At 39.0% G+C, this 14,615-nt stretch overlaps 1 protein-coding gene across 1 annotated transcript in view; it reads right to left on the bottom strand.

The window, feature by feature from the left end:
• cachd1 (cache domain containing 1) overlaps positions 1-14,615 on the bottom strand; it is an 86,890-nt gene that overhangs the window by 27,284 nt on the left and 44,991 nt on the right. The window contains exons 4-5 of the mRNA XM_062424497.1: positions 6,727-6,833; positions 474-600 (exon numbers count right to left, since the gene is read on the bottom strand). Of these exons, the coding sequence (XP_062280481.1) occupies positions 474-600; positions 6,727-6,833 (234 nt within the window). The remainder of the gene's footprint in view (positions 1-473; positions 601-6,726; positions 6,834-14,615) is intronic.

A 14,615-nucleotide genomic window follows, 5' to 3' on the forward strand; every position in this document is an offset into this window, starting at 1 on the left:
AGACAAAGGATATAGAAAGAAAGGAAGGAAGAGAGAGAAAGAGGCGTCTTTCAGTGGTGGTCACATAAAAACCCACAACACTGGAGGTGTGAAATTCCAACAGGCTTTAATAGTACAGAGCCACATTCCTGCCAAGGGCATGTGTGGTCAGGGCGTGAGAGGGCGGCATGCCATCAACATGCCCTCTGGGCCACCCCACAGCAACTGGCATAGAGATGGAGGGGTGAAGAAGAGGAGGGGGAGGAGAGAGGGTAGTAAAGAGTGAAAAGAATGATGGAAGGAACAAGTTCTTGTGGCTTTAACCTCAGCCAGCCTATTCTGGTAAGGTATTGTGTAATGTGGGTGATATCTGTTGACAAATTTGCACATATGGAATTAACTTTGAGCTTGTTGTTGTGTCTCTTTTGCACTCCAACAACTGAATTACAACGAAAGAAAAAAAAAGTGAAAGGAAAGAAAAGGTTGCTTTATACCTGCTACGGTGCTCGTAACTTCCTTTACAGTGGAACTTGTGGGCAGGGAACACAGTGAAGATGCCCTCCTCTGAGCTGAAGTACTGCCATTTTATCCCCGGGTTGGACTTCAGGTTGTCTGCCAACACTGCAAAACAGAGAGACAGGTTGGGAAATTATAAATGACAGGGAAGGACAGATGGGAAAGGGACAGAATCTGGATAGTAAAAATAGCAAGGTAGGTATTGAAGAAATGGGAAAGGCAGTTGGGAAGGAGACAGAGGAGTTCGGTAACCTTTGATGTTACTGAGAACCACAACCTCACAACAAGGAGACTTTTCAAGTTCAGGGGTTAACTGTGATTCCTGTGTGAGAAAACACTCACATGACAGCATCAGTCCAAAAAACACATTCCATGTGGAATTTTTCACTTTTTTCTAACATTTCATAGACTAAACAAATAATCACTTAAAAAAAATGAAAATCATGGTTAATTGCAGCCCTACATAACTGCATCATTAGTTATTATTATATAGACTGGAGGGTTCATAATTTATCATAGTCAAAAGGACAATTTGCACTCAAAGCAAGTTTAAGTGGAAAAATTGTCTTGTATTAAATCAGGTGGCCTTAATTAGTTTAATAAGGTTAAAAAAAGAAAAAGAAAAAAAAACACAACCTGCTCAACCACAGTGAAATACATATAATAAGTACATCTCTTTCATTTGGCTGCTGGATTTTCATCTGTGTGTCATAACTGTGACTGCAGGCCAAGCTGAAACAACAGCCCCAACTATAACCTCTGCAGAGACACTGAGACTAACTGTATTTGCTCAACACTAACAGACAGATTTTTTACTGGGTCACAGAGTCAACAGTATCTTCACAGAGATCCCATCACAAAGCCGGCAACTTCCTTTCCGCTCGCTGCAACACAAAACGGCCTTTCACAAAGAGACGAGGGGGAGGGAGGCACAATTATAAAAACTTTGGGCTTTTAACCAGGCAAACAGCTATAACGGAGAGGGAAGAATCAGAGCGTAGCCATCAAAGCAGGCTTCATTAAAATAACATGAAACAATAATGCAACTGTTAAAAACAACTTTTCACTTCAAATACAGGAATGCAGACAGACCACGGCAAAACCGATCACCTTAAATCTCAAACAGTATACTATGTTAGCTAATCTTATGCCTAAAGATTAACATATTAGAATAAATCATGCTTGGTTACAATATAAATAGATTAAAAATCCAGCACAAATCCTGATAGGATGCAAATAATTTAGCAGACTGGAACAGTTCAGAAACTCTAGCTATATGTCTATAATACTATTTCAAATGCATCAATCCTTTGTGTTTTTGCTTAAATATTTTAATCACATGAGACTTCTACCTTTTTTTGGCTAAAAATGAACAACTGTCATTTTAAGAGAATGTTTGGTTTGATTTATCTGAGTAGTATAGTGTTTGACTTCTTACTAGTAATGAATATTCATTGTGGCTTCTGCATCTCATTAGCTGATGTATGTATTCACCAGCTATTCTGCCAATTAGTTGACGATTTGTTATTATTGGGATTTCTCCTTAGCCTCGAGAAAGATTTCAAATGTCTTTTTAATTAAGTCTACAGTGTTTGCCAGACATGCTAACCACCATTCTTGCATGTCAGCTGGTTGTTAATAGTCCCAAAATGTGGTTCTTGGCTTATGATCACATTGAATTAATCACCTGCTAACGAGAACCTGTTTGACCTTTTCCAATCTTCCATAAATACTAAGGGCCAAAGGCACATTTCTTTTCTCTTCATGGGAGCGGTGGAAAATCATAAGTCAAACATTCAAATAACACGAAAATCCAAAACAAATTACATAAATACACAAACAGCTCACAGAACAACCGTGAAACCTTACATCTGCCAAACATTATAAACACCACCAAAATGCACCTTTGGCTATATTTACTCGGCAAAGTATCTCTTTTCTTGCACCGTTGCAAACCGTAGTGCGCCATCATACATCATCCCTGCCCAGTCACTCTATCCATCTATGAGGCTCATATAAACAGGAACCACTCAGTTGTGTTGACAGTAAAAGAAGGGCTCTGTATACTTCTGTCAGGCTTCAGTGCTCCACTCTGCCACCAATGTTTAGAATTTACCAGAAACAGATGGAAGAGCCAAGAAATAGGACCCAAATGACACTCATTTCCTGCAAAATTACAACTCTTGACTGTTTACAAATGACACAATTTGATACATCTGCAATTTGATAACTCATCAACATATATACATAAACACACCAAACGTACAGCTTTAAGCATTGCGCAAGAACGATACAGTTTCAGACACATCAGAAGAATGTACTCAAGGCGGCACACAAGTGCATCTGCATTCTGTTTAAAAGCTTTGTTTTATGGGTTAGGGATTGGTTTTATGGGTTAGGGATAGCTAAATGGCATCTCTCTTTCTCTCTTCATACATACACAAACAATTATAAATCAGTTTTGGTTTGAAAATTTGGCAAAAATACAGCATATCGTGTGTATGCTACACATACAGGATAAGATTACGTTTTAAACAAAGAACTAACTAAAAAAAAACATCACATCTAGATACTAAAGTAAGCATCTCAATGCTGCATGTTGTTCAACTATTTTCACTCTCATAACATTTAAAAAAAATCTGCATTTATGTTATTTACAAAATGAGCCATATGCTTTAAAATAAAAAGTTAATTTTACTTGAGTTGTAGCTGAATCAAACATGCAGTATAAGATTATTTTTGGCCACTTGGGCAAAGCAGAAACAAACTTTTTAAAAACATGTTGACACTTTATAGCATGCATTTAACTCCATCAAGCAGCTACAGAGCTACATTAGCATTCATTTAGAATCATGTTTTTGGCCACCCAATGAATGTAATTTTGATATTCACTCTCCTTTTAACTCTGTTTTGGTCTCAAGTTACTTTTGAGGAAAATGATGACTTTGCTAACTATGTGCCTTCTGTTTGGTGCTGAGGAAGGGTCCGCTAAGTTTTTATCTATTTTTTGGATTTGTTGTTGTTGTTGTTAAAAACAGCAGCCTGCAGTAAGCCCCCAGGAACCATTTAAGACATATGATAGCTGTAGATGACATGGATGGAAAGAAGATTGGAGGGGATTCAGCATCCCTGAAACCAGAGGAAAGACTCCAAAAAGGCATAATGGATGGTTGAGAAAAGATGGATAAGAACCAGTCCTCTAATCACACAGCACTCCACCTTAGTCATCTTTCATCTGTCTTTTCACTCCCACCAGTTGTTATCACTATTGATGCATCTCTCTCCTATCTCCCCCTTCATCCCCAAAAATGATAGTATTACTCCAATTACTATTTCAATCAGTTCTCACCCCTCCTTTTTTCCTCTTCATTCATCATTCTCTCCCTCTCAATGGGCCCTGATGCAAGAACCACTCACAGGAGCACATTCCTTCTTAAAATTCACGGACAAATGATTTAAGAACATTTGTGGCATTCATCAATTTTCTGGTACTTGGAATTTTCTCATAGGTGCAATCCAAATTTACGAACGGTCTACAGCTGTGGGACGTGTCATGAATAGATCATCTCTGCCTTTCTTAAAACAGTAACAAAAGCTAAATATACAACTAAAATAAACTGAATGCAATCATCATTTTTTTCATCATCATGGTTGTCATCATGGCTGCCAATTTAAAAAGAGTTTTTATGGCTGGCATTTTGGCACAGCAACTTCTACATTTCAGTAGCAACTAGTGAACTTCTCTCACTCAGAAAGCTGCCTCTGTGTCTCTATGTAGCTCTCTGTCCAGTATCATCGGTGTACCATCACCTGTAGACTATAATATTCTCTCGTCTAATATCTCAGTGATTGTCACGTGACCACGTCATACTTGCCACCAGACTTGGAACACTTGTACAAGCAAACCTCACAGAAAACAGTAAGAGAGACTTTAAGGATAAAAACACGAAAATACTCTTGCATGAGGCCCATTTTTCCCTCATTCACTCCCTCCATTCCCTCTGTAGCTGCTTGTTTAGACTGAGCTGAGACAAATGGGAGAGAATGAATACGCTGGGAGCATGGGGGTCAAGGAGGGCTGAGTGTGAGGGACAGGGAGAGGAGAGGGGAGGCGGAGGGGTAACTTGAACTTGCCATGACTGGCTTGTAAGGAAAATAAAACCCCAGTGATGGTGACGTGTTATGAATGGCAGTCATTATGAATGGTTTGCAGAAAGAGGTGAACGCTGGGATGTTTGGAAAAAAATTAGATGTGGGGGTGGGGGGTGTGGGTAGCAATGGGATGACAGAGGAAGAACAAATGATATTGAAAGTTACCCATAAAAAGGGGATGAAGATGGGTGCGGTCCCAAATGGTGTAATAAAGGGTTTAGTATGATTCAAATAAACTAGTTTGTACAATGTGTCATTTAAAGGAAGTAAATGTAGTAAGTAGTGAGTTACATTAGTACCCATACATGGATTATAAATATATAAAATAAGGAATGATACATGTAAACTTCTCCACAATACTACATAAAGAACCTTTTAACACACCTGAAAGCAAAAGTGTTAATATTTTTCCAAATGGTCACTAAAGGACACATCTGGCTTTCACTGGGCAAAGTAAGCATGACTGTCACTTTGGCAGTTTTGGAAAGTTGTGAAAGTTGTTGGACACAGCCCTACCAATTCTAGCATTAGAGAGGTATTTGGGGAGGGGTATTCTAGACAATGTTTGTGGATCAGACAAGCAAGAGTTCTCTTGACAAGAATTTAAAAAGTGAACACATTTTGCCACCATTTTGTGCTTTTTTTCTTCTGCGATATAATGTTGTTAATAAGCAAGCCAGAAAGTTCTTTTTTCTCCCTGAATTAATCTAAAAGTAAACTATACTGCTTTCTGCTATACAAATAGTGCTGCCAGCCAGCTCCACAAACCAAATAGTTTAGGTATAAGTTTACAGATGGATATGTTTTGGTCGGGGCATTAATTAGCATGCGGGTGGGTGATGCCTGACATGACAAGTAACAGAGAAACAAAGTCTTTCCCATTGTTATTTGCAGAGATTTGAGTCTTGGTTTGTATTTGGCAGTTGAAGTGGTTCTTTTATGCATAACTGTGATGATTGGTAAAACTAGCAGAAAATGCTGGGATTTGAAACTTTGCATGATCTCACAAATATGATGGGGATTGGTTCAATTTGCATTCATTCCTGTGATAGTACAATTGCAAATTCCTGGAAGGAGCCAGCAAGATTTTATACTGTGTTTGGACTGCACAAGGAAGGTTATGAGAAAGTAGTGCAATATTCCAGGAAATACAAGCTTGTATGTGTCACAAATGCTATGTAATGCAGCTTCATTCCCTTCACTGGAAACAGAAAGAACACATTGCTAAATAAGTAATGGCAACAGAACAGAAAAACCAGCAGGGGAAAGTTGGCCTTTTCCCGATTTTTAGTCAATTCAGTCAATTTTCTTTGTAATCAAATGCAGGCTGACATACGTGGTGCAGACACTTGGGTTTTACATGGTAATACTCTGCAATGTGCTTATGCAGTCTTGAGCCTCAATAAATGTATTGTGGGAGCAATGAGAACCTGATCAGATCAAACAGTTTTCCATTGCTCTTTCTCTCATATGATTCATGAGAAGGATATTGGGGTTACATGTATGTACTAATGCAATATGAATACCATTTTTATTTGAGGTGAACTGAGGTCAGAATTGATAATCTTTAGTAACTGGGTGATAAAACCATGTATCACTTGAAAACAACTGCAGACAGATGTCAAAATCTATATAAGAATATTTGACCTTAGGCTATGAGAAAAAGTATTTTAAAATCAAAGGGAGTAAAAATAATGAGAGACAAAAGAGAAAGAGAATAAAGTGAGAGTAAAGGAGCATGCAAACCGCTCAGTATTTTCATCTCAGATTAATTTCCTCTCCTTTTTAACATTTTAGAAGATGGAGATAATACAACTTGTTAATTAAAAATGGTTGCCATGGCAATTGTAGTTAAGTTATTCACCATTTGGTGCATAAACTTTAAATGGTGTACGCTGTGTGTGCCCATGCTTCACCGAAGCAGGCCAGTTAATATAATAGAAAATTTCTGCTTCATCAATTGTGTATGTTTGTGTGCGTGTGTGTGTGTGTGTGTGTGTGTGTGTGTGTGTGTGTGTGTGTGTGTGTGTGTGTGTGTGTGTGTGTGTGTATCAGTGTGTCTGTGTGTCTGTGACAAACCTGAGTTGAGGTCTCGTCCGGGGTTGAAAGCTCGGCTGTTGACGGTGGGTGAAAGTCTGTCACAGCAGATGGTCTTGGAGACGTTGGTATTGAAGTTTCCATCAAACCTAAACACACACAAACAGGCAACATTTGAGAATTTATAGACCGTGTCCAACTCATTTGTTATTGGAGCAGCTCTGGCTTTTCTCTCAGCACTAACAGATTTACTACTCCACAGCTTTATGTGCAATAAAACCCAACTCACAGGTTTACACATACCTCTGACTTTTTGGTAGTGTTCATGTTAAAGCTATTGACTGTGTACATCTACATGATGTACATGAATGGTGAAGGAATCTAGGTGGAACCATGAAATTAATCAAATCACACAAAACATCTGGTAGAACTTTTACACGCTGCTTGTTTAATTTGAGCTAAATTGTATCACTGGCTATATCATCTGTTGCCCAGGCCTCATATTAAAGTTGGAGTTATGGCTAGTGAATAACATTTTCCATGGCAAAACTGCTTGAATTCTGCTTTTCCCCCAACAAGGCTAATATGCAGTTCCCTGAATACATCTGAATGTGTTTGTAGGAAGGGCTCTACGCTTAATTCAATAATTCAAATCATGTGTCACAGAGCCACAATTCGAACTGGCGGTCTAAATGAACATATTTTACTCCTCTTTGTCATTTCACACAGAACATCAAATGATATAGCTATGCTGACAACACACAAGTAGCAGTAAAATCACAAAATGAGCTATTGTTTTCCAGTGGCTTATAGAACAGATGGAAGATCTACTTGCAATTTAATTATTATATTGATAATATAATAATCTTTGGTTGTTGACTTAACATGATACAAATGAAAAGACAATGCTAAGAATGCTAAATGAGAGGGGCGTGAAAAGTCATTGCTTAAGTCATGAAGGTGTGGTTTAAGTAGTCAAAGAAAAATGTGATATACTCGTGTGGTAATGCAGTTAAGGGTGAAGACCATTTCAAAAACTCAGTTCTACATATCTTCAGGTACTTATAAGAACAATTTTAATATGAGAACAATGGTCAAATTTAGATAACAAATGCACTCATTTCCCAGTACGTGATGGAAGAATCAATCAAATGTGAGCACTGAATGGCACTGTGTTTCAGCTCCCGAGGTTAAAAAGGACATATAGACTCCTACAATGAACAATATACTAAATGTAACAACACTATGTCTACAGACATGCTGGCAGCAACTTACTTTAGCATGTTAGCATGTTAACATTTGCTAATGAGCACTAAACACAAAGTGCAGCTGAGGCTGATGTCATTATTTTTGCAGGTAATTGGTCATAAAAATTCAGGAGGTAAAAAATGATGATAACCAGGAAGCTATGATCAGTGAAAAATCGTGTAAATGTTTGAAGGAATTATTTTACATCATCAAAGCTCACTCTTAGTGTTTATATTCAATTGTACTCAATTTTATGTGGGTCATGTTCATGTTATTTTTATTTATTCTAATTGTCATGCACCACAGATTTGAAGTCTTTCACGAAACAGTTCCTCCTGATCAACCAGGCTGAAAACAGTTGATTAATAGATGTGCAATTATAAACAGCACAGAAAGGCAGACAATCATATGTATGTCACAGCATCTGTAGTGGACACTTTCTAATCTATACCTCTTAAAGGCCTAAAACAAGTCAGAGAGAGAGGAAGAGGGAGTTAAAGAGACATGGACAGGAAGGCAGTTGCTTTTACTTGTTTGCACAGCTTCGTAAGGTTGGCATTGTGACTGATCTCCCATAGTAGCTCTGGTATAATTTAAAAAGTGTTGTCCTTGAGTTTATACACACCCAAATGTGTTAAAGAGGTGTCAAAATAATCTAAAATCACAATGGCTTTCTTCAAACATCTTCACACATGACAGATATTTGTTTTAGTATTTTGTTTAGTGTTAAGCCACTGCATAAGCAATGTTATTTTAAAATGTCCTATAGGAGTGTGTGTTGATGGTAAAGCATGCTTTACAGAGTTCATATCTCTAGAGTTAAGAGCTGACAAAGGGGGAGGTATGCAGAGGAGCCGCCTGCTCTGCACTGCACCAAGGCTGCTAGCTTTGATCGCTCCTACACTACAACCAGACTCCCCCCCACTGGCTTAGCAAACGTACAGACACACATACAGACATAGACACACATACGCTACACACTGGTTGGCTCCCTCCGCTTGCAGACCTGGCACTGGCCCGGTTTGATTGACAGGTGCTGTGATGTGCAGGATTCGTTTGAACTTCACTCATTTAGTGTCCCATAAGGCCAAAGTCATTACTATTCTCCTTCAACCTACTTTGCATAGAAGGGGTGTGCAGGACGCTCAGCAAAATGTGTTCCAGATAAAAAAATACATTTGCAGCCACTTTGAATCCCACATCAAAAAACACGAGAGAGAAAACGAGAGAGAGAGCAAGAGAGAGGGGGGGGAGAGAGAGAGAGAGAGAGAGAGAGAGAGAGAGAGAGAGAGAGAGAGAGAGAGAGAGAGAGAGAGAGAGAGAGAGAGAGAGAGAGAGAGAGAGAGAGAGAGAGAGAGAGAGAGAAGGGAGGAGGGCTTCGATTCTGATCAGACATCTTAATGAGGGCGAACAAATCTGTTTTGCAAAAAGGGTGGAATCACCAGACGCAAGCACAAACAAGCTTTATTTGATTTGACAAATATATAAAGTAATTGTGTTAACCCAAACTCCTATTCATGAATGTTAAAGAACCTCTGCACAATGCTTTAAATAATTCCTCTATTGAATATGCATATTAATAATGTAGGAATGCTTGCTTAATTAACATACCTCCCGAAAGGGGAATGTTCCCTATGCGGTAATTAGAAATAATCCCGAAGACACATCAAGACTTAGATAGCACCAGTAACGGACATGTTAATGACCTTAAGATCCCCTTACGCTTTAATTTATTGATTTTATTTAAATTTGGACTGCAACTGAACCTTTTTTCCGTTGTTTCTATCTCTGAATGATACTGAAATAAACAATGCATGAGTTCTAGAGACACTGGAGAAAAAACACAAAGTCATGTGTCATGAAGCAAACAAGAATGAAACAGGCCGACACTTCTAAATAAAGCTGCACCTGTCGTGTTCAGCAGTTAGCAGTTACCAGCCATCCACTGTTTATAAAATCCATAATATTAAGCTGTACCCTGCTGCAGAAACCATGTATATCAACAGAGGAGGCAATCATATGGCATTCAAACAACCTAGTGAGTACAATTACCTTGAAGAGGCGTGCTGTTGTGCGAGCTCCAACGTCAAGAGTAATACCATTTCTAATGTGAATAGCAGCGGTAAAGCAGGCAACATGCAAGCCACAGAATCAAGAGTACTTTCACATTATCCAAACAGATTACATTCTGGTATCAATGTGCAGAATGGAGTTTGGAATCTTGTTTGATGTCCTGCAGCTTCTGGGCATCTGGGGCTCTAAATGGGAAGTGCTCTCACAAGAAGTGAGACACTGGATCAAAAAATGGATATTAAATGCATTAATCTGAGAGGTGTTTCTCATATGACACCAACCTCATGTATGTTAATGTATTGTATGTATTCAGCAGCAACTTACAAAAAATATTGCAATCCAAAAGACCATCACCATTTTGCTGTACGCAATTAATGAGTTGGCAAACCTGTTGTGTTTTCCTGGGTTTTTTTTGGTTTCTTTTAACACAGAAAAAAATAAAGCAACCCCACAATGCATCACTAAATATACACATGAGAGCAGGGAAAAAGACAAAAGGTCCTGAAGAAGGACCACTGGCCAAATGCAACATTCTTTGTTGCACTAGTCCAGGTTGATTCTTGACTGACTCTCTGGCTAGTTGCTGAAAACTGTTGTGCTTGCTCATCTGCATTCCAGCAGGCAAAGCATTCCTGACTACAGGAGCCCTTTAGCTCAAACTTAAAGAGTACACCTAGTAGCTGGGTTGGATCAAGGTTGGATCCTGCCGCAAACAAATCACCAGAGTTTGTTTGGGACTGCACCAAAATAACTTCTTCAACTAGTCTCAGTATGTTGTTTTAGTTCTCATCTGAGTACAATTGCGGTGTTAAAAATCTGGCCAAATGAATCGTACCAAGGGGGAAAACAAACTCTGGTTCAACATGACTAAACAAGGCAGGTTTGAAAACACCCTTTGCACACCAACTCGGGAGAGTAAGGGAAGATAAACAATGACCAATCCAGAGGTGTCATCAAGGAGGAAACAGAGTAGTCCAATGTTGCTAGTGCCCTGTAGCTTCTGACCATCGGCCCTTCTGCCCTGGCTGGCCTGAGGTTGAAGCCCCTTTAGGCATCACACCTGGTGTGTGTAAGCACAATTCAAAATTGTGAAGAAATGGGATAATGTGAAGTAAGGAATTTCAGGTGAATGAGCTCATTTCCTACTGACAAGTTCTACTAAGGTTTAAGTGTTGTCTGGTTATAAAGTTTTGTTTAGCACCTGGTACATTTCTTCAGGAAAAAGACTATGTCATCCGTTTTGAACCTGTGTATAACTTCATGGGTTGCAGACTGCATATGTGAGCACACAAGCATGATGTTTGACTATGAGCCTACTTGTTCATGAATCAGCCTTTACAGCATTGGTGGGCTAAGAATGTTTTGGTCCATTACATATTTTTATGGGGACGGATGTAAAAATGACTACATGACATATGACTCACAATGATGTCACTTCACTGGCATTCTATTAATATTCACATGTATGCTTTGGTTTCAATAAGGAGTACATTTGAGGTATTACTGCATAACTGTGTTTATATGCTGAAGAACAGTAATAGAGTAAACATTTTCCACATGTATTTTTTAATGCAATTTTATATATTTAGTGGGAGTGGGTAAAAGAAACAGCCTGCAGTTGTGGCTGCACCATGATGCAATGCAGCCCTATGTGATATTCAGCATGATAAAATACTCTTATGTGATACACTTAAGTGACTATGTGAATTATGCATCCACCTGTGGCTATAATCATGTTAAAACTCAAAGAAATACTCCAGAAGAAATTGTTTATTGGTTTAATTATTTAGGTTAAAACAAGTTATTGATTAGGTGAAGAAATCCTATGAATTTTATTTAGACTATGGTTCAGACTTTTTACACATGCTGCATGGGAAAGTAAACCAAACATTATTGTGTGGAAATGTGTAAAAAATAAATATTATGGGCTTTTTCATATTATAATCAATGAAATATGGGTTTGGTTGTATTGCTAAACAAAATACTGATGTTGTATAAATCAAGTTTGAATGGGTCTAATAGCAGAAACAGATTGGAATGGGTCTCCTAAGACACTGGACCCAAAGTCCTCCGCACTGCTTAATCAGTCTTTGATATCAACAGAAGAGGGGAGGAAGGACAGAAAATTGGAAATGGATCAGTGGGAAAGGAGTAGATCAAGAGGGGGAAACAGAGAGGATGTTGAGAATATTAAATAAACTGCTGTAGGAAAGGGAGTGAAAAGTTTAAGGGAGGCAAGGACAGAGGACAAAGAGAAGGAGAGTGAGGGAGGAAAGAGGAAGAGGTTGACATTAACAGAGGCATGTGGAGAGAGGGAAAAACAAGTTCTGATAGTTGCCCAGCATTGACACCTGTTAAGGTCACTTAAACAATCCCCCTCCAAACCTGCCTGGTATTTTGCCATCTCCTTCTCTGATATGCAAATAGAGATATCATCATCCTGCTGATTGAGCAACCAGATGATCAGCTTGATCTGAAGCTAACTCTGAGCCGCAGCTCGCTGGTGCCACATGTACTCTTCATCTAGACTGTAAATCTGCCAATAGCTCAGATGGTGAGAATTCTTCTTAAGAAACAGGAGCTGTGATTAGCTCTACGGTGTCTTTCATCTTCATGTTGAATTTATGAGTTAAGGTATAGCAAATTCCTAGAGTGATACTTTGATCATTGGAGTAATTTAGGAATCTGTTGTGTTCAGCAACAGGTTATTGTGCTTATTTTGCCTGATACTAAGCAAAAAGCAAAAATAAGGGTGCAACCCAATATTCATGATACTCAAATACTCTTTTAGCTGAAGAACCTGCATTTTATGCATTAAATATTTTCTGTGACATGAATAGAAGCCCCTTATACAGCCCACAGAAATAAGGAGCACTAAGTATGTATCTAAGTTATGCACCTAAAAACAAAACAACTGGCTTAAAAAGCCAGCTGGTGCCAACTGGTGCAAAAAGTGTTTACTTAAATTGTTTGGTACACTGATCGTAATCAAGGTAGTATTTGCAAAAAATAAAAAAAATCTGCATTTTTTTTTTTTAAATACAGGTGCCATTTGTAAGCCAAGAGAAAAACACCAAGATGTACACAGATGTTTATATCATACTAGTTAAATACTTAAGTGCGCATGCCTGCAGGCAGCTGGGAAAGGCACTATCATCATAGGGACACAATTTCTGTTTGTCTTTCTTTCTTTTGTTCGAGTCAACCATATCGGTCACACATTCTGATTTTGGTTTCTACTATTTCTATTTTGGAGATAGAGTTGTTTGCCTGTGTCTACAGCAGACTGTTCAGGATCATATGAGTAGCATTTTCCTTCCACTGTCAGTTTAAAGCTTATCTCTAAATCTACTGATGAAATGAGACCACTAAGTGCTGCCTGGGCTGCTTCCAAGCACACTTCTCACTTTTACAACTGCAGATCAGTCAAACTGTTGAAATGAGCACCTGGAGATCACATGTTAAAAATATAAACATACAGACACACATACACACACACACTAACTCTACAAGACACATTCATTTGCTATTTTCAGATACAGGCTGTCGTGGAGACCGAGCAGTGATTAAAGCATACCATCGAGTGCTAAGCACTGCCCTCGGTGGCCTCCCTGCGAAATTATAGCCTGCTAGCTTGACGGCTAACAGACATGGACACCCTGCGAACCACCTGATCCCCCTCTAAACTGGCTGACCTGACCGAGACCCCAAGAAGCAGCTGATGTCTGAGCCTGATGAAGGACACTCTGAACTACACCACAGAGAATTGAAGTCCTGTATGGATTCTTGGCTAGCTCCTGTTCAACCAACAGCATTGCACATACCTTGGATGCTTTTTCGAACATTCAGTAGTTTTCTTTAATATTCTAAAGGTAAATGAGTAAAGTCATAGTGTGAATAGTGTGCATTAGGAATGCTTTAACTGTGTTGCCGAGAGTAAGATGAGAAGATGATATGTCTCTCATGAGAATGGAGTTTGGAGCTAGAGCCAAGGGGCGATTAGCTTAGCTTAGCATAAACACTGGAAGTCAGCAGAAAGAAATAGACTGGCTCTCTCTGTAGTTCAAAAATGCGCCTATCAGCATCTTAAAGGCTTTGTAATGGTTGAGTGACTTTCTTGAGTCTCTGCTGGTTGTCTTACTACACCTGACTGATGTAGCTACGCCAAGAATAACATTCGGAGATTTCGGACAGAGCACGGCTAGCATTTTCCTCCTACTTCACGTCTTTATGCTAAGCTAAGCTAATTGTTTCTTTGCTCTGGCTCCACAGTCAGAGCAGTATCAATCGTCTCTTCCAACTCTTGGCTAAAAGAGAATCAGCTAATTTTCCCAAATGGGAAACATTTTAGGAAAACAGTCCCTGAAGTTTGAACAATAATGATTATGGTAAAATTCAACAAACGGAGCTACTATCAGTCTTTAAATACAGTACTCTAAAGAAAAAATAGCAAAGATGCTTTTGCCAGATTCTCTGATGCAGAGTGCTCAGGAAGGGAGAGTCAAATTATTCTATTCACTCCTCGAGAATCTCATGATCCTGCATAAACCCCCAAAAAATGAAAGCGAGGAAGGTCCATGCCTTTTTCCACCCTGGAGGAAGATCCTTTG

The sequence above is a fragment of the Scomber scombrus genome, chromosome 8 (assembly GCF_963691925.1).
Source record: "Scomber scombrus chromosome 8, fScoSco1.1, whole genome shotgun sequence".
NCBI lineage: Eukaryota > Metazoa > Chordata > Actinopteri > Scombriformes > Scombridae > Scomber > Scomber scombrus.